Source organism: Argiope bruennichi, chromosome X1, assembly GCF_947563725.1.
Source record: "Argiope bruennichi chromosome X1, qqArgBrue1.1, whole genome shotgun sequence".
Classification (NCBI taxonomy): Eukaryota; Metazoa; Arthropoda; class Arachnida; order Araneae; family Araneidae; genus Argiope; species Argiope bruennichi.
In genome coordinates this window covers 105,431,640-105,453,854 of record NC_079162.1, presented here as the reverse complement: position 1 = coordinate 105,453,854, position 22,215 = coordinate 105,431,640, and the positions used below count along the sequence as shown (strand labels likewise).

Sequence of the window (22,215 nt, the reverse complement as noted above, 5' to 3'; positions counted from 1 at the left end):
CCTTTCAAGATGAAAGCCGTACTTCATTTTCTTTTTAAAAATTGGATGCAACTCCACTGCCTCGTAGACAACATTCAGTGCGGTCTTTACAAATATGCATAAACTCGTATTATATTTAATATAAATGCAAATAAAGTTATTTATGTAGGTAATATGAGAGAATATGACTATTTTACACAACACTCGAAACGTTTTCACGTAACACTCAAGATGAAAAATTTACTCGAGGGTCAATCTATATGCACCTTCCATTACTCATTTTATCAGGTATTTGCATCTGGAACATATTTTGAGGAAATTAGAGAAGTTAAAAAAAATTATTTTTGATAGGAAGCTAATGACTACGTTTTCTCAGAAAGACTTTTCATCAGGGAATAAAGGGTAGGAACACTATTCACCCCCATTTCCCAACGAGGGAATGACTTCTGCGAAGGAGATAAAAGGTGACATACCTACTGACCGTGTCATCTGAATGAGCATATGTCTGCATACGCTTCTCTGGTTGAGCTCCAGGCGAAAGCCTCCTGCTGAAACAGTAAGTGGTGCCCAAATACTGAAGGGAAGATTGGTGAAAGAACAGGAAAGGGGGCAAAAATTTCCGACTAAACGGCGACAAAGATCGGTGTGAAATGGCAACCATCATAAAACCATCAAAGTTCAAGCTTTAACAAAAGCAAAAAGGGTCCTCCTGCTATCAGCCCAGAAGCAGGTGATGTCTGTCGTAGTGGTTCCAAAGGTAAAAGCTCATTGTGAAACCGTGAAACAACAGAGGAAGAATAGCTCTTTTGTAGAAAAGGGTAAAGTCAGAGAAAGAGTAATGGTTTTGGAACGTCAGCAAAGAAACGCCAATGCTGGTGGGAGTGGAAACCCTAGATGGGTGTTCTTGTAGCCCCAGGTTCTTTTTTGATGGAAAAATATGGTAGTCCGAAAGGTCCAGGAACCCCCCTTCCCTTCCTCAAAGAAGGAAAGCTTAGGGGTTGGAAAGTAAATTGAGGGTTTCGGACAGAAGGGGTGGAAACACACCGCCAGGAGTTCACGGACGTTACATTTTGACAGCCGTCACCAACGCTCCAATCGTGGAATGTCAGTAAAGGAAGGGTTAGGAGTATAAAAAAAACTGACATATAAAGATTAATCTTATTTATAATCTTTTTATCATTGCACCTGGTTTCAAAAGCGATTAATTTGGAGCAGAGCATGAGAGGTCATGAAGTTAAAATTAGTTTCCGTTCTTGTCACTTATTACGTTCTTACATTTGACATCTGTATTATTTATTTGCAATTGTATGAAGACATTAAATATCGATTGTTCACAAAAGCTAATGCATCATTTATTTTACCTCTGTTTCTTGCTTGCGAATTTCGCGCAATTGTACTGATAGCCGGTAAAATAAAATAAAAAAAAGTGTTTCAACACCGTTTATTACACCTTTATCTTAATTTATATTCAAAAATAATGATGATTAATAACGGATTTTGACGTTTTAAAAAGGATGCATTTACTATCTGATCATTCTAGGATATCTTCTAATGTAAACAATACGGAAAAGGAAATGATAAATATATGTATTAAAATAGATTTTAAAACAACTTTTTAAAGCATTATATTGCAAAAAATATCTGTCCGTTTAAATGTGGACTTTCAGTAATTTGTCTACTGTATTATACACACTATAAAAAAATTAGTCAAGTGTATTCACAATTGACAACATAATTATAAAAATTTTGATCTTTCACAAATCGCAAAAAAAATATTATTACACATCTCAAAACTAAGGCTTTTGTAATATATGTAATAAAATAATTGTTTCACAACCTAAAATAATTCTTTACCTACATAAAAGCAATATAACTCCAGAATTGTTTCTTGCATCGCTATTCCTCGAGTTCAAATATAAAAAAGTACGAAAATTATATTTTTGTAGAACTTATATGAAGAGAGCATGAATTTCACTCTGTTAAAAATAAATAAATAATATATCATTCCAAAGGAACGAAAATTGAAAACATTTTTTTTCTCCCGTCTGCCAGAAACCGAGAAAGATTTTAAAGTTATCTCGCTACATCTTGCTGAGGAAAGTAAAAGAGACCATCTTTGCTTTGCACTGGATTCATATTACTGAGGCCCCCATTCATATGCAAAATATTACTACTGGTGTGAGTGACTTCTGTGTCTGATGAGTTACTGTTTTGATTACTAAGCAAGTTTGATGGACTGGCCAAGGAGCTGGAAGTAGGAGAAGGGAACTTGTTTTCCTTTTTTGCTTTCATACGTCTGTTCTGGAACCAAATTTTGATTTGTCGCTCTGTAAGGCCCAAAGTATGAGCTATCTCGATTCTCCGTCGTCTGGTCAAATACTGATTGAAATGGAACTCCTTCTCTAACTCGAGAGTTTGGAAACGTGTGTACGTCTGTCGGCTTCGTTTTGTACCTGAAGAAGCACCTACAAGGCAAAAAGTAAATAAATGAGAAATGATGATAATCATAAGAAATTCAAAAAAATATATCTTATAATGTAAATGATATGCATTTAAAAATTAAAAGATGGTTTCTATATGAGCATTCTAAGCAAACATTCAGTTTGATTTATTTTAATATTAAATGTGAAATATTTTTCTCCTTATACAGCATCTAATGTGCTGGTTTTGTATCTGTATCAGTATTTGACACAATTTCTTAAATTGCTAACTAAGAATGTACATCTTTAAGCGAAATCTTTGTACATATTCTTAGCAGATGCACACATTTTATTTAAAAGATGCAGGAAGTTTCAGAATTAGGTTTTTGAAATCCTTTATCACACAATTTTAGCAGATAAGATGTTACAGTATTCATTGTTTACATCATGATTTTTATCAATGATAAGAATGTTGTAACCTGATCGATGAATGATATAAATCTTACCTGAAATTGTTAGAGTTATAATTTTAAAAAAAATATATTAATTTTAAAAAATTGAGACCCAAGAAGCTAAAATTCCAACTCATTTGTCTGATAGCCTCTTTTTTAATTATCTTTTTAAAAATTCATATTACGTTGCACACAAATCTTTCAATCATGTATTAGCGATTTGAAATGTTCTTCCAGCTGTGAAAACTATATCTTAAAGTAAAATTTTGCAAAAAATCAAGAGCTGTTTTGAAATTAACAAAACCTTAGGTTATGATTCAACTGGTAAATTAATTGGAATTACATGCTCATTCTACTATTCATCAAATGAAATGGTACAAATCTCGAAGTAGCATACCATGAAAACGGAATTAAAATCACTATACTTTATAGAATATAAGTTCTCATTTGCAGTTCATAAATTTAATTAATAAATTGTACTATTTGTACTGTGAAGTTTCTAAATAAGATAAGAAATGAATCATAGTTCCTATGCTTAGGAAAAATGTTCTTACATTTCAGGAGTGGATAACAACTGCATTGAATTCGTTCTACTTCCATTCTACTCTCATTGAGGGTTTGTCCAATTTTTGTTGTTGAAACTAAGAATAAGTATGCAGTTTCAATTAATTTATCTGCCGAATCATAAACCTAGGGTTTTATTTATTTATTTTTGCATAATTTGCAATGCCATATGTAAGTTTCAAAACTGACAACGCAGCTTAAATGGCTAGTGCATAATTTAAAGATGTGTGTTCAATGTAATATGTAGTAATATGCTTAGAACAACTACTATGGTTTTTAAAAAGATAATTAAAAAGAGTATCTGACAAATTATGGAATTTTAATTTTTTGTATATCCAATTTTTAAAAATTTGTTATTAGTTATTTATTTACTTAAAAAAACCATATAACTCCAATAGTATCAGATAAAGGTTATATCACTTCCATCGATCAGGTTATAGCATTTTTATCAACGATAAAAAAAATCATGATGTAATTAATATGCATGGAATGAATGAAATGATGAATAATTTTATGAAATTAATTGTGCAGGGTAGAAAAGATATCTTTCTACACGAACAAAGATAAGCATTAAAAGAATATTTTAAATACGATCTATGGTAAATGCATACATTATCTATGGTAATTAATAAATCATTAAATAAATTATTTATTTTGCAACTCTTTATGTATTGAAACGCTAATGACTAAGTTTTTCAATTAAATATGTCTTACGGTATTTATTTATTTTTCGAAATAAGGGAAGAAAGCCTTTTTAAAAGAAATGGGGAGAAGGCTTTGAAAGTTCTTTAAACAACATTCACACCGCATAACTTTCTGTAAATAAATTGGTTTTAACAATATTCATCAATTCCTTCCAAAATAATAATAGAGCTATTTTCCGAACTTACGCTTTTAAGCATTTTAATTATTTATGATATAACATGGGAGTATGGTAGTCATTACCATTTTAAAAAGCGACAGCATGAAATATTTTGCTTGAAATCTTCCAGTAATCAACGACAGAAACGAATTTATTCTAAAGCAGACTTTTAACCAGCGAGGATAACAATTTAAATCCTGTTAACAACAATAAATGCATTTCAGAATGCATTTTAATTCCTAAACTCCGGAACTTAGTATTCATACAGCGCTAGTTCTTGACAGCTCAACAAAGGTTGCAGCGTTCGCCAACAAGGAACGCAGTCGTAGCCAGCATACCTATCGTATGTTCTCGTAAAAAGAAAAATTTATTCCGGCCCGCGCTGAATAGCGGACCGTAATGAACTTGATTCGTTTAGTTAATCAATCCATCTTCTAACTCGTATATCCCCCAACTCGTGTATCTTGATTTTAAGACAGGACGGGTTAGTCGATACAAGCAAGCGGCTCTCCGACGGGAAACTGGATTTTCTATTTGTTTCCAAAAAGGAAAATTTTGAGAAAAGGAATCTCTTTCAACAATAAACATTAAGTTCGATGAATTGTTTTATGCATAAAAGTTATTTGAAAAGCGGCGTATGTTTACAGCTGTGTAATTATGCGACTTCGCTATCAGAAAAGCAATTTTTATTACTAAACCTTTAGTTAAATCTCTATAAATGAAGTAAATGTCGATGTTCTGTGGTTTTTATGTAGGTTACATTTGAGTTTAAATTTGGATTTTCTTAGTTCCTATCCTTAATTTGTCAGAATAATGCTAATATCATCTGTTAATTTCATTCAAGGTAAATACATGTCTACATTAATGTGAGAAATGTGATTTTTTTTCTTTTTCTTTTTTATACTAACGTTTAAGTTTTGGTTCACCAGTTTTACTTCTCTCAATGGGGTAATTATATTTTAAACTACTTCTTCCAATAACATCGTCCTTTTGTGACTCATTATTAATTTCTATTACTCTGGTAGTAATATTTACTGCAGTTTATGTAATAAATATCGTTATCATCATAATATCACATTATAAATTTTCAGTCGTAACCAACACACCTAATTTAAATGTAATGTAATAAATAGCATGAAAATTTATAATGCGATGTAATTAATAAAATGTATTGGTTCAGCTCCCAGAAGGGAAATGAGGCCATATATGGCAGGAATAGTTTGCTGATAATAATTTATAGACCCAAAATACAAGCATATAAAAGGACGTTTTCGTAAATGAAAATATGCTAGGTATTATTATAATGAAAAAGGCGACAACAGGGAAAGTGTAGTAAAAATAACATTTAGCTGAAAGGTAAAAGATAAAACTCGATGCTATACATGTGGGAGCACTTCAAGTATAAAAAAAGAATAACCGATTTAGTTGAAAGTATATTCTTTATCTGCAGATTTGTATTACTTAAAATGATTACATTTAATAAGGGTTATTTCTTATTTTATTTTCACAAATATTATAATATTACATATATTTAAAAATTAACAATAAATCGAATTCTTTTGATCTTGATTTGAAAATTTTTTGATACATTGTTATTTGAATAAGGATGTTCGTCAGATTTTTTTAAGTTTAAATAATCGCTTCTGCATCGAATTTAAATATTTTTAGATATGATATTTAATGCACTTGATTTCAATCAAAAGCTGAATATTCAAAATCAATTTTGAAATTAGTTTTGAAAGTGTTTGTAGTGGAAGGGAAGAAAAAGTAGAAAGTCTTTTCAAAAGCTATTTCATTTTCATTTTATTTTATTTATTTATTATTTTGCTCAACTTCAAGAATTAATATTTCAACAAGAAATGAGATAAAATCCTTATCTATTCATCCTTAATTTTTAGAATGATTGAGGTTATTTGATGATTTGTTACATTGACCAATTTGAAATTAGTACTGGTTTTGATAGAAATTTATGAACAATGTAGTTCTGGCTTGATTTTAATTTAAAAGCAGTCATTGAATGAATAATTGATTCTGGTGCTTTTAAGCAGGCATTGTGTCAGCGATGAATAAATTTCTGATAAATAATTAAATATGATGATCACAATTCATGATATTCATAAAATTTTGAAAATAATTTTTCTAGTATACATTTTACTTTATATAAAGAAAATCTGATATGTGTTCCTTATCCAATAACGTGATTACTGGAAAAATTTAATGAGATGTTGCAGCGCGTTTAAGCAAATCTGGATACCAACCTATTTTATTGCTACATAATTTTACTCGGTTATGAATAAATAAGGTGAATTCTCTTGTTCTCAGAGTTTTTAGCAGAAGAAATCAAAATGTTTCGAAGCACTAATCCAGTTCTTTCTGTCTGAATGTCATTAAAAAAATACATGGTTTAAAGCATAGTTGTACGATATCCTTCTAAATAACAAAATCGCATCAATTTAATTGCCTCTATTAAATCAATTTTTATTAATAACATCGTATGGATTTTTATTAATTTAATAATCTATAATTTTTTTTTATTAATCTAATAAAAATCTATGCAATGTTGAAATTCATATAAAAACTGTAATTAGATATTGTCATATGTGTATAATGTTTTGTTATGCTTCACATTTTTTAATATATCAGAAGTCTCTTTTTTTTTTACAGCGTCTGATAATAATTTTATTTTTACATGAAATACTAAATAAAAGTAGATTCAAACCATATTACATTAGTGGTCATCAAAGTGATAGTTTTGGAAATTTTGTATTAATATTTTTTGTTCAAAATTATATCATATGCTTTCAAAATACTACTAGACTCGTTTCATTAGCTGATAGTAGAAAATTTGTCTGATAATTCAAAGAAAAATTAATTCTAGACAAAGTAATTCTTTCTACAGCAGGACGATATGACCTATTTGAAAAAAATTTGTTCCCACCTCATTTCATGAGATATAATGAATCAAACATATAGTTTACTTATTTTCTTCTGTTTTTACCTAATTATTCTCTGTCTTTCAAAAAGTCAAAAAAGGACAAAAATTGCAGAATTCAATATTTTCGAAATCTGGATTTAGGCACATTTGTAACATTCTGTGACGAATTTAGATTCTGAAACTGAAAACAAATGCCTTTGAGTTTAATTGAACTGGACTCTACGAATAAAATGCTTTCTAAATCATTTTTTTAACAGGTATAGCTTAGAAATAAAGCTTAAACAACATAAGGTTAAAAAAAAACGATTTAGTTTTAATGGAAAAAGTAATAACCGAATTTGGTTATAACTTAAATTGGTTATAAAGTATAATATATAGGAATTATTGGTAGAAAATTCACTTTCCTTTCTCGATGAAATTGAGCTCGAGTAAAATAATTTACAAAATCAACTCGTTTATTATAATGAAAATGAAACTACTTTCTCAAAATTTTCATTCCAAATAAATCATGTTTTTTGTAACTTTTTTCTCCCTTTCCTTAAAGACAAACAGAAATCATTGTTAACACTTTCGACGGGAATACTGTAACATTTTCAAAATGACGAGTGCTATAGCTTTCAAATTTATAAACCATATCATTATGCATTCAATTCTGTATAGCCATTTTTTTAAAAATTGTTATATACTTCAAGGTAAAGATCAATTTATTAATTGGATATTTTCATTTGCTTTGTCTTTTCTTTCAACTGTTTATGAAGGTTCCAAGATTACGCAAATATAAAAAAGAAAAAAAAGAAAAGAAAAGAAAAAAACGATTTAGTTCCTATTTTTAATAAGTGGAATTTAGTCGAAATTAAACTATAACATTCGGAAAACAAATTCTTGTTTAAAGTTCACATTTAATATGCAAAATAATAACTTTAATAAAATTTATTGCGAAACGTTAAGAAATAAATTCAAATCACTCAATACAATCTCATAATACGCTCATAATACAATCACTCGATACAATCTCATAATATCAAAACTTTGAATTTATGTTTTAAAAAATACGTCTTTCTCTATATTGGTAAGAAATGTGCAGCTCTGTCATGATTGAAAATCAGTATTGAAAACTATATCAGACCAAAATTGTACGTTTCGCAAGGCTTTCCTTTTCAGTAAATAATAAATTGTAGAATCTCTAGCGCAACTTCTTTTGAGCGAAGCGGCAATAATCATGAGGGCACAAATGGCAATATCAGTGAAAAAGAGTACTTTTTTCTGTGTGATCTGTTTCACGTAAGAAGGAAGAGGGAGGGGTGACTCAACTGTGTTACTAAAAAGAAAAAAAAGAGAGCGTGGAACCGCAAAACTTGGGAGTCTGCCTCATTAGTATTCAGCTGCCAACGGCGCTATGCTTTTGAGATTTGGAGCCAATTTCAAAAGCGCTAGTTGTCACGTGGATTTTAAAACCGGTTGCTGAAGAGAGGATGCGCGATGTTTTTCGCTTGTTTATTATGGTGCAAGTTTTCTCTTCAAATTCTTAAATTTGTTTACATTAAAAAGTGATTTTTTTTTATTTGATGCATATTTAAACAGTAAAACCCGATTAGATGTGAAGCTTCGATTTTCTTCAATTATGAGACTAAGCAATTGAATTAATTTTTCTTTGCATTTGCAGTAATAACGCGTTTCTTATTAAATAATTATAATTTATGATTATAGAATTTTGTTAAAATTTTTTTTCATCCTAAATTTTATATTAATCCTTACTTCAATTTAAGCAATACAGATGAAATATTTAATGCGTGCTAAGAATTCAAGAAAATTGTTCGCAATGAGTAAAAATAAAATATCTTAATAGCCTGCGATATTGTAATATATTTTGCAAAATAAAAGAAAAAAATATACATCTAACAAGAAATATTTCTATACAATTCATTTAATATTTCAATACGATGTGTTTTATAATTCGTCACAAAAAATAAGTTTTTGACAACTGACTCGAATTATAATAAGAACCAAATTTTTAACTGACAGCATAGGTAAATGGTATACTTCAAATTAATAAAATTTGTTACAAATAAAGTTGCTTCAGCATTATTTATAAATAACCATTAAGCTAAAAATGTTAGACACCTACCTTCTTTTCTCATTGGAATAAAAGTTTCTCCACTACAGAAATTAAATACTGAAACAAGTTTACACAGAAAAGGAATGTGTCTGATTTACAATATCTCCTTAATAAAGATGCTGAAAATTTATTACAGCGTTTATACAGAGAAACTTAATCTTATTAAATGAAGCGAAAATGGTACGGCTATTTAAAAACTGCTTCAGAAGATTTAACTCGATGAAAAACACGATTTCATGCATGAGAAAAATTCAGATTACTAGACGGAACATGAATTGAATATATGATAAGTTTATGTGACAGGTTCAGCATGTCTTGTAGTTGGATTTATTTGTATTGAAACAGAAATAAAGTGTGTCACTTACTTGAATTTTTCATCCAGGGGAAAACGTTTTCTGTTGAATTAGGAACTGTCTTTTGATCAACCACTGGGGAGGTACTTACCCCAGTTGAAGAGGTGTTGCTTTCTGGTGGTGTCGGAGGAACTATGATTGCAGGAACATTTTCATATTGACTGTTATTCGGTGGAGTAAATGGCGGCGAGTTTATCTTATTAGAGTCAAAGTCATTTGTTTCAACAAATGTACTTGAACTGTTCAAGTCAGGCCTGCAAGGCAGTACATTTGAATGTTGATAAAAGTTCTGATTGCAGTGATTGACATCATAAGGATATTGTACGAGAGGTGCGTTGGCTATGTGGCCGTACCTAGGAGTACCCCCGCAGTACGTGAAGTCGTACGGCGAAGTCCTATCAGGTTGCGGGGGTGTCAAATTGCACGGTACATCGAACCGGGAAGTTGAATAGGCCTGATGATATCGTGGATACTGAGGCATGTATTGATGAGTATATGCATAGTCAGTGTTCTTGAGTTCTGGGTGAAAAAATTCATCAGAGTCCATAGTATTCACGAAACCGTTAGCCGGCGTGTTATTGCTGAAAGAAGTCATATTGTGTTAGGTCGCGGAATGATTTGTGATTCTTCTCAGTAACTCGCGCGCGTTCATCCTCGCCTCTTCCCGACTATAATCATATTCACTGAAAACAACACCACGTGACGCCCGCTGACCAATCCGGAGGCGTTGAGCCGGCGTGTCACTCAGGGAAGACCACAGTGACAGGATCAGATGGAAAAGTTGCGATTTTTCCCCAATCTCTTTTCTTTCCGAAGGAGGGGGGCTACAACGATGTGCAAACCCCGACAACCCTCCCCCCTCTTCGTTTCACTTCGCCGCTGATTCATACGTTCGTCGAGGTGTTGAAAGGGTTTCACACGAGCGCTTCATTTTGTTTTTAATCTACAAAGGGTACTTTCCTTATTTTCTACCTGCGGGTGGTCTCGTTTTTTTTCTTTCCATCCATCGCTGGTGCTTATGTTTCTGAGGTTTCCCCGGCCAAATTAGGTGTTTCATTCTTTTTTTCCTTATTTTTTTTAACTCCTTTTCATCCTCCTTCAATGCTTCTCTAGCGGATGAATTTTTTTACCCTTTGAAGATTATTTTCAATAAGTACTGTCCTGAGCGGGAAAGGCATCAGGAAACACTATGAAACAGGCATTATAATTATGAATGGAAGCGAAAATCATAGCAAGGTGAAAAGAATACGAAAAAAAAAAAAAAAAAAAAAAAAAGAAGGAAAGAAAAAAAAAAAGGGGAGGGGGGAGAAAAAAATTATTAAATTTGAAAAGACTTTGTTTTCGGAAATCAAAGAAATACGCGGCAAGGATTTGATTTTCAAAATTCATTAGGGAAATCTGCAAAATATACATATGATGAAAATACAAATACACCATTCAAGCATTTCTATATGAGCTAAATTGTTCTCTGATTTTCTGATTTATTTTTTTTATCAAAATTTGAGTGACTTAAACATATTCGAAGAATGTTTTATATAGACTTTATTATTTACAACTTTCTGCTCTTCAAAATTATATTTTTGGAAAACATTTTTTTAAGAATAATAAACCTTGAAAATTTGAATCTTATGATAATATATTAACATAAAATATGTTTTCACGCTTGGATAGGAAGTGAAAAACATAATACAAAAAAAAACGAAACCCAACTTTGAGGATATCAGTTACTCTGAACGCTTTTGATGATGTTGTCAAGGTAATGCATCTAAATTAAAAAAAAAGGAATAATAAATTTATAATATAGTATAAACAAAGCGTTGAGCTCATAATTGTACCATTATTGTAAAATTCGCTTTCAGTTATCATTCGGCTCCTTGCAAAATACTTTTATTTTTATTAATTTATTTTTAATATATTTAGAGCTTATTTTGTAGACTTTATTGAATGATTAAGCTGTACCTATCTAGTTTAAATGAAAATAAACTTACTACGACTATTTACTTTTTTGACAAGACATTTTCCATTATAAAATCTGAAACTCTAATCTATACCATTATTGAAACAGCAACAGTTACTAAAATGAGTATATTTAGGAACTTATAAATAATAAAAAATAATAAGTAGCACTAAAATAATAAAATAATAATAGCACTAAAAATAATAAATCGAACTAAAAATAAATCCCATAAAAATAATTTTCTCTTTTCATTTTATAATTTACTTATCGTATTCTTTATAAATAACTGCTTCTTTCTCTCATAATTTATATTATAATTTACATATTAAAGAAATTTTCGCGATAAATTTTAGGGAAAATACACACGCAAACTAAGCTTACACGATTACGACTTTTTTTTTTTTTTTTCTGATAAAACTCGAAATTTTCGCATACGGATTGAGAAAAAAAAATTATAAGAAAAGAATTATTTTTCAAAAATTTAAAAAATGAATAATAGATTAGTATTACTCTACTCTATTTTGATATAAGTACAATGGCCGAAATATACGAATGCAGGAACCCCCTCTTCCACCTCCCCCTTTTAAGGCAGATATTTCTTACCACCTGTTCTTTCTAAGTTTCCTGAAGTTGTTGAAAGAGGTGTAAAGAAAGATTTTTCCTTCTTGTTTACTGTATTCTTAGTCAGCTTCTACTTCTCTTCGCTTTTCCAACTTTCTTTTCCTTTCAAAAATGGTACTGTTCACAATTTTTGCTCAGTTTTTTGAAAATATTATTTTGTTACATTTTATGTTTTTGTGGGTTTTTTTAAATAAAATGTACAAAACCACAGATGTAGTTTCTAAACTCGGCTTGCACGATCATGGAATTGCGCTACATCTGTTACAATTTATGTATTAAAAATCTCTAAGGTTATCCAATAAATTCAATGCTATTCGAATTTTTATCATTGAAATTCTAGTTGAATCAATCAATTATTATTTGAATTAGAGCAGTTGTTATTTGAAACATAAAAAAAATCTTTGAAATTGCTGCTCGACAATTTGATTTAATTAAGAAAATCATTAGAATTCAGTCCTTATACCCTTATGGCTATTGATTTGGCAGAAATGTATCTCAAAGTTTCCTAATACAAATGACCTATTAGGATAGCATTTATTGTGTTTATTTAGATTAAAAAAAGGTACTTAATGTGTTAATCTGAAGTCTCAAAGTTCGACAAATTAATTTTTTCTAAAACAGCAAAAGTATACGGGGAATTCAAAAATATTCTATTTTATTCACCCATTTACCGATATTCACCGATTTACGAGTGATAGTTTTAAGTTCCATTTTGAAATTTTATTCTCGGATGGACTGAATAATCGTATAAAAATAACTGAATTTTTTCACCTTGTTTTATCGTGAATTTCCAATGGCAATAAATTACATCGTAGACAATGGTAAATTAATTCGTAGTAATAAATGTAATATTTTTTGCCAAATGTAAACAGAAAAATAATTAATGAATTTGATTATTCAAAATTAATAAAAATACCAAAATCACTTTTTTCTCTTTTATACTTTGGTCGGCTGAAAATCTGTAAAGTTAAGGATTGCATAAAGTGAAAATATATATTTCAGCCCAAATTTATTGGCAGCAGCTTTTTATTTGGTTGATTGAATTTTCATATTTTACACCCTTTTCTTCCAATTTCAACAGAAAAGGCAAGAAAGCATAAATTTTCTTCTGAAAAGTCATGCATTGTTCTTTAACCCCACCTTTTGTCCATTGTAGTTCAGCTGTCAAACGACCCCATCGTATTGACCTTTGTATTGTCAAGATTTTACTTGCTTGCTTTGAAGCAGATATCGCAGTGAATAGGAAGCTCCCCAGGAGTTTCTCAAAGTCAACTCTGAAAACTCCTGAAGCTAAAGAAAAGGCGTGAAAATCTCTATCGCTATCTATTGCAGTTCGAAACTGCTTTATATGAAAATAAAAATGATGTCTACAAAATGTGTTTTCAAAAGAGTCTTGTGCTGTACACAATAACAATATTTACAGCCTTCATTCAATTGAAATTTGCTGCTGTCTATTTTCAACTCTCTTCTTATTTCTGTAACGTTTTTACTAAACAGTTTTATGATGCATTATTTTAACATTTATTTTATTAACATTTATTTACATTCGATCTAATGAAATATTATAAAATTAAGCCTAAAATATACTGCAAATGACAAAAAAATATCTAGAAGTTACAAATTGCAGTTAATAAGCATATATACATTTTTTTTTTTTTTTTTTTTTGTGAATACCCTTTTGGAAGTTTAAAACGATATCAGACTATAAATAAAATTAAGTACTAGAGAACCGATGCAGATAACGATAATAACGCGGAATAATTTCTATGAAACCAAAAATAAAGACATGAATTTTGTTCATCAATTACACTTTTTTCTACTTCTTATACGCAAATCATATAATAGTTGGTAGAAACTCAACATTCCAAATTTTCAGTCATGTCCTTTTATCAGGCATTATGGTTTTTTTAAAGGAAATCTATAATATACTACACTTAATCTAAGGATATTAGCTGTCGATATTTAGTAAATAGTTCGCTATTATTATTCACTCCACTGATTATGAGTATGGTAAAATCTTCCATCATCTAAATAATCAACTTGTATCAAATTAGATGACCCATTCTCTACTATCTGTGAACTATAGTAGAGCAGAGATAATCTAATTAGATAGTAATTGTGAATGACAGGAATGATGCTATCGGAAGACAGCCCTGTTAAAATGCATTTGAAATAAAATATAGCAGTAACAGTTAGGTTCATCTTATTTTAAACCCAACTACTATATTTATTTTAGATTATATATATTACTGATTATGCAAAACTGGTAATTTAGAAAAGAATTGTTACTAGGAATATTATAATGTTATGAGATATATTTTCTATTTCATAATAGGTATTTTTTTAGTCAAATAATAAACAAAGTATATTCAAACCACTGAAGGATTGGAAATGTATAAATAAATGTAATATAAGCTAAAATAATCAAATGTTTAGTTAAAAAATTTCGTTATGCATTTCAATCTTTTTCTATCAAATTCTTCAATTTTCACAACAGAAAAGACAATTCCGCTAGTAGTAAATTTGCTCTCGAAACTGTTTCGATTTGACACTTTCTTAAAAAGTAGAAGAAAGAAAGAAATATAAGAAAAAAGAATTTTCTATCATCTAAGATAACCCTAAAATCAATATTTTTTTATTGAAATAACAATAACGAATGGACACTGGAAGGTTTAATGTGACATTATGTATAAAACGCGTGATAAAAGCGATTCAGGTATAACCATGGAAACATATTATTTTCATTAGTATAAAACAATATAGTTCTTTTAGCATTTTTATCTGATTACAGTAATACAAATCAAATTGCACCCGCAGAACAAAGAAGAGACACAGAAGTAGTATTTTCGATAAATTTTTTCTGTACAACAGAAAAAATATTAAAAATACCATTTTTAAAATCTGTATGAATTTTAATTAACGAAAAAATCTCATTTTTTTAAATATCTAATACCATATAATAAATTTAATAAAGTATCAAATAAAATTCCATCATACAAATGGCTGCAAAGAAACTTAGCGAGTTAATGAGAGTATTAGATTTTAATAAGGAAATACATAGAATATATTAATAGAATCATAGAACATATTAATTTATTATGAAGGGCAAAAGAAGTATTTTATATGTATTTATGAAAAAATGCAAGTTTTCGTAGAATTATTCTTTGAGTGACAGTGCCATTTAATAATAACGGAAAGCTTCTAAATTTTGCTTGAATTTTTGCAGATAACTGTTATTATTATTATTTTTTTGTTCTAATGACTTTGCACTAGAGTACCACATTCCTTCTATCAAGGTTATTTTAAAATAAAAAAGGATCCTCACACCGAAATCTTTTTCTATTCTTGCATTTTCTAAAATTACAATTCTTAATCATAATAATATATTTTCGGTTTTTTTAAAAATTTGATTTATGTAAATAATTTTATAAATAAATCGTTAAAATTCAACATGGATTCAGGAGGAAAAGGTAAAAGTATACAGAAATATATTGAATGATTCTCTCTCTCTCTATTTTTTCGCCCCTTTATCTGATCAATAATTCTTGTGGCAATAATAAAGAGAGAAAAAATACTACGATCTAGCAAGTTTTGAAAAGGTTTTGAATATCAACCAATATTTTTTTAAAAAGCAAGAAATACACGAATTTATAATCATAATATGTAGGATTCACAAATCAAAATAGTATCATAAATAAATATTATTTAAATTCACCATGAATTAAGAATGAAATGACCAAAATTGAGGAAAATATTTTTTTCTGTATTAATATTCTAATATCTTGTAATAAAAAAAGAAAAATGCTATAAGAAATTAATGTTATGATCTAACAAGTTTTAAAAGAGCTTTTAATACCAATATTAAACCTATTTTTTTGCATTCAAAACAATTGAATAAACATAAATTATTGAAAAAATTATGCAGTTTATTTTACATAAGTCTTGAGAGAAAGAAGCGTTGAATAAATTATTATAATAACCATCTTAAACTACCAATTTTAAGAATTTCTAGATATTCGATTTTTGGTGTAAAATCTATGAAATATTATCAAGAGGATATTTTTTTCTTTCTTCCATTCTTATCTGACTTTAATACTGTCAAAAATTATCACAACAAATTTGTAAAAAATATATATAAATATATATATCGTTCCACTTCGCTTAAAATCAGCTTCGCTGTCATTGAAAAGATGTTACAGCCTTTCTTTGTAGTACAACCACAAGTGTATCACGATTCTAAAAGCTAATGTTTCTACGTATCGTTTCACTCAATCTGGACCACCAAGGAACTCAAAGATTACAGCAGGTTATTAAAAGCTTCTTAAAGTAGGATGAAGAAAGGCGATATGATTGGTCAGGTGTGGGGTCCTACACCTACTTATTCCAACTCTTCGTTGCTCCACCCCGCGCCTTTTTGACGAGTGTACGTCTGAAGTGACGGTTGGTACAAAAAGCAGTTTGAATAAATGACAGTAACTGTACCTTCTTCTTATGCTTTACTCACCTTTAACACAACTTGATTAAAAACTTGAGTTTTGTTTTAATTATTTTCTTCCTTATAATCCTGATATCCATTATTTTTCAAATTTGATATTTGGGTGCCTTACTGGCATTAAATTTAAATTTAATTTCATTAGCAGACAGTCAAATTTTGAAAATATTAAAATAGTGTATATCAATGGAGAACACAAATATACAAAATGTTGCTCCTCTAGCTCATCAAGAAATGAGTGAACAATCGATTTTAAAATTCCAAATTAACAAATATAAGACAAGTCAGATTAAATAAATTTTTTAAATCAATTTATTTAATTTGACTTATTTTATATTTGTTACCGGTAGATTTGTTTATTTGTTCACGCTTATTTGTTCAACAAACCAGTTAAGTTCCCCCTCCCCCTTATTATGTATTCCAGACACAGATAAATCGCATGATTTCAGTAATTATCTTTGTAATTTCCAGAATATTTAAATATCAAAATTTATTCTGCCAGAATACTAATTTAGTTTTACTACAATCAACATACCATAGTCATAATAGAATAATATACAGCGCTTTGATTTCTCGGAATAATGTTCTTTCATTCAAATTTTGAAAACCATCTGTTAAGATATATGCCTTGTTACCTTGTTCTTGAATTATTTGCTATGAAACAAAACATACTGAAACGCATTTAATGCCTGTTAGAAGGTCTCTTTTTATGTGTGTGAGCATTTGTACGTGTGTGTGCAGCTTAGCCGAATTTCAATAAAATGTGCTCTTGATACGAGATTAATTGGAAAAATATTAATCTTCGAACCTAATCAAAAGTGAGTTCGTGGATATAAAATGAAATCTATGTAGTTTTATTGTTATCATCAGCTTCAGAAAGCGACCCATTCATAATTTTTTTAAAATCAAAATGATTTCCCTCTGTCATATCGCTTTAACAAATGTCTCATCAATAAACGCATTTCCCCACTTTTTCTCCTTCTTTATTACCTAATAACGGTAGTTGATAAAATACGCAAATCTGTATCAGAAAGAAGATAAAATGTTACCATTGATCATGCATGCAATTTAACACTACTATAGCGTGAAAAAGCAAACAGTGTGTTTCTATCGCTTTCTTTGACACACGCAAGCATATCCATGTGCACGCGTGCGTGGAATCGAATATATAAATTTTCCCTTCATTAAACTCCCATACATTCGAGCCTGTTGGGCAGACAATCAGTGAGGTGAAATTCCGAATAAACGAAAGAAAGAGCAAATCTTTCAGGCAGTGTATCTGACTAAAGCAAGTGGGCAACCACTTTATTAGCGAATCCAAGACATAAACTTCCGTTATCATTCATTCTATGTCTATCCTGAAGAAATTATTTATGTCTCCAATTACGGATACCCCAGAGTGTAGAAGTAGGTTCTTTATTAGCTGACGAAACGGTTGGACCACCTCAGGCTCCTGCACAGGGGGGAAAGGACTCATAAGACTACGTAATCGGATAGCTTCTTTAACGCGGCTATTACAGTGCCGTTCATGTCAGGCGATATTTGTCTTGCGTGCTCGTGCCACATGTCTAAACAGAGAAGTATACAACTTTTAACTCGTCGTTTGGACGGACCGCGAATAAGTTATGGTGTTGGTAAACACAGCTTCTTTCCCTGCTCCCTGGAATGATTCACGTTTCCTACGTGGGCTGTGATATATTAGAAGCTATGCAGTCAAAGAAAATCTATAGTTCTATTTTTTTTTTTTCCTTTTTTTTTCTTTCTGCCTCTTTTGCCTAGATTTGCATTGCTTTCATATAATTAATTTCCCCTACAAGAAATTTTTTTTCCTTCGTTTAATTTAACAACAAATTAATATGTCACTGAAAATTTCGGTAGTATAATTCTTATTTTATTTTATCAGCAATACGTGTTTACGCTTCCACAAAAATGAAATAATATTCGTTTATCTGAAAAAATATTATATTAATGTATATTTTTATAAATTCTAAAGCATGGATTTAGATGAAGTGATACGTGAGTTTAAGTTTGATAAAATATACCTAGTTTTAAAGGGAGGAAAGCAATAACTTGTTTTACGGTTCGTACATTATAACAAAGAAGCCGTGGTTCAAACTGTGGCATTTGTCTAAAAGCTTATCTAATGAACTGCAGCTAAACGTTTTTCATAGCATTTGAAAAGCAGTAATTATAAGCTTTTTCTAGCAATTGCTTCTGTTTTAATGCCTGGTATTCTTCGCTTACAAAAAATCAATGTATAAATTCTGCTCAAAAGCTAGTGGTCCTCAGATTTGATCACTAGTTTTTCTTTTATTAATAACAGACAATTTCTTGTTTGATTTTAAGGAGTGGATTTCCAACGAAGAAAAAAATAAAAGGTTCAAATGTCAGAATAGAGTGTTTAATTACGACAATGTAGGTCCATTACTATTTTATTGCGCTTTATTACGAATAAAGAAATGCCAAAATGTTTTAAAGTGTGATAAAAAAGAAATTTTTAAGAAGTGGCATTTTTTTTTAACATTTAATAGGACGGGAATTTATTTAAATTAATTTGTGCATACTATGTAAAATGTCTTTTTTTTTTTTTTTACCAAAGAAAAATTCCATGTTTAACAGTCCTATAATTTATTTATTTAGATCAAATTATATTTTTGAACTAGCAGTCCTTAACTAATCGAAATTGAAATAAGAGAATCATTATTTGGTAAGAAATATCACACACAAATCGATTCTTTTTAGCTATAAAGAATTTAAAGGCCTAAAATTAAACCAGAAAATAGAATCATGGAAGAGGTTAAGCTAAAAAGGACATTGTTACAGATAATTATGAAAAACATTAAACTTTGTTATTTTTATGTGTTATAATGCAGATTTACAAAATATTCTAAAATAATTGAAGGGATGTTTTAAAATTTTAATTCTCAATTCCAAAGGAAAAATACTTTTTAAGCAGATTTTGTGGTCAGGGATTTTTTTTTTTTTTTTTTTTGCAATTTATTTTATTTTTATTTTATTTTGCCATTCTGAAATTGGTCTTCCAATTTCCGAATTTAAAAAAGTTATAATAACGTGGAACTTGATTTTTAAATAAAAAAATAAATGAATACTGGATATACTATCTGCTTGAAATGATATATATTTTTATTTTTTTCTTTTATTTATAAAAGAAATATGCGCCTCATATTTATTTAAGATATATGCGGTGATTTTTAATTCTTTCTTTATGCAAATTAAGTCGAATGTTATTCTATTTAAATAAAATATACACTATAGAAACTTTAATAACAGCGTTGCATGACATGATAGTAACAGCAATTAAAAGGAGTGATTGATTCTTTTAAGGTTAAATAGTTAGTAGTTTAAAGGCATTTTAAGTCTTTCGAAAATCTGTTTGATCTTTAAAAAAATCTATCAATTTTATATAAAGAGATATTATAATTGCAAACACATTCTCAAACAACTTCCTGTTTCTGAAAGTTCTAGTTGGTTCTGCAGAATCAGCACACTTCAGTATTTCGGTGCAATCTTTCATATAATTAATGGGTGGTTTCATTTAAAAAGCATGGCACGATCTAACATCTTTTTAAAAATTCAATCTGAATTCACTAAAAGATACAAGAACATCAAATCTGAATCTTGAGAATAAATCTGATAAGTTTTCTGAAATAAATAATGCAGGAAGTTAATTTGCATTTGCTCTAGAATTATTCGGTTTGTCTTTTAAGAGTGTGTTAAAGATATAAAATGAAATAACTATTTAGAAAGGAACGTATACAGACCCACATCCTCAAGAAAGCGTGATATAAAATATAATTATTTTGAATTACATTATGATGCATTCAAATTGCATATAGAGAAAAGAACAGGATTAATGGATATTTTTTATTATGAGAGATCAGATATATCGATTCTCGTTTTAAATCTGATTATTCTTTAAACTACCCGTATATTCACATAAGTTGAGCATAAGTTATCTGACATATATTTGTTGACTTCTTTCCTTGGGATCTGAACCAGTTTCTGGTCTGTGCAAAATCGCTTTTCAACAACAACACCCGAGGAAAAAAACAGGACAAATTATTTCCATCAAGATTCGTTCCATTGGTAATACATACTTGAGTGGCATGCAAAATGTTTTAACTGGAGTTCGTGGGATGCATGAATTGAGTTTTGCTTAAGATGTAAAGGAGCTACGAGTATTGAAAAGATCTCGATAACACCTTGTGTGGCTCAATGGGAGAGGCGTGAGAGAATGAATCTTTGAAAAGTAACGTGTTATTTCCTTTTGAACTGAGGAGAAAAAAAATCTAAGTATTGATAGAGCATTGCATATGTGATTGCAATAAGCATATATTTTTTAATGTATTATAGAGGTTCACATTTTCCTGAATTTAAAGCTTCACATTTTTGCCTTTTCGTTCAAATTGAGTTGAAATTTGCTTGAACATTTTTCGCAAGGAAATAAATTATATACAAAAGAAATATTTGGATTTCATTATTTGCTTCAATATAATACTAACCTTAGCTATTAAAATCCCTTTTGGACTTGAGAGGAGGGTAGGGAGAGTTTTCAGGAAGGTTTTTTTGGAGAATCCCATTTTTTTCATTTGAAGTACTAAATCTCTGTACATAGTGAGAAAAAGCATATCTAATGAATTCAATAATTATCGATAAATTAATTCATTAAGTCCAGTTTCAAAAAAGGTACAAAACGAAGAGAAATTCGGTCATTAAAAAAGCTAAATCTCTAGGTCTTTATTGATCATGCAAAAAATAATTCAAATAAATCCCATTTTATACTATAAAGCATCAAATATTTTGTTGTTTTTGAATAATAAACCAACGTGTTTTTGAATGAAATCGAATTTCTTACATCTGAAGAAATTATTTCAAAATAAATAATATTTACCAAATCGAATCAATAATATTCATATTTAAGTTGAATCAGTTCATTTGCATGATAAGATCACACAAAAATATCCAAAATATTATTGCATATGCTTTAGAGGTATACGATTGATAAAGGATGCAATCATTTTAACCCTTCTTTGCATGATTTTTTCTTTTTTGTGTCGAATAAATCAGGGTGATATAATTCATGCTCTAGATTAAAGGAAAAATGTTTAAAAAAATCCTAGTATAAATATATAATATAAAATAATTAAAAAACAGCATGATGGAAATATCCATCATCATGCAAATTTATATGTTAAGCTCGGTACAAAATCTTCAATGACCCTCTCTTCTAAATTTCTCCACTTATTATCGCTTTTATTAGCAAAAAAATCTCAGATTAGTTATGAAAAAATATTCAAAAAATCGCACGTTTCTTCCAACCACAACAAACAGTGGAATGACAAGTTCAAACTCGCTATAATGATTGTGACATTTGATTTTTTTTTTTTTTGACAGCTACTTTCCTTATTACCCAAAGTTGCCAAAAATTTACAGTACACCTGTT

At 29.4% G+C, this 22,215-nt stretch overlaps 1 protein-coding gene and 1 long non-coding RNA gene across 3 annotated transcripts in view; one reads left to right on the top strand and one right to left on the bottom strand.

Annotated features, from left to right (window-relative positions):
• LOC129958199 (uncharacterized) overlaps window positions 1-22,215 on the top strand; it is an 84,870-nt gene that overhangs the window by 44,733 nt on the left and 17,922 nt on the right. The gene's annotated exons all lie outside the window — the stretch shown is intronic.
• Window positions 1,859-10,309, bottom strand: LOC129958197 (homeobox protein Hox-A6-like). Its single transcript, XM_056070468.1, has 2 exons — window positions 9,694-10,309; window positions 1,859-2,444 (listed from the first exon to the last, which is right to left on the bottom strand). Exons 1-2 carry the CDS (start codon window positions 10,274-10,276, stop codon window positions 2,053-2,055), a joined length of 975 nt encoding a protein of 324 aa, XP_055926443.1. The 5' UTR covers window positions 10,277-10,309; the 3' UTR covers window positions 1,859-2,052.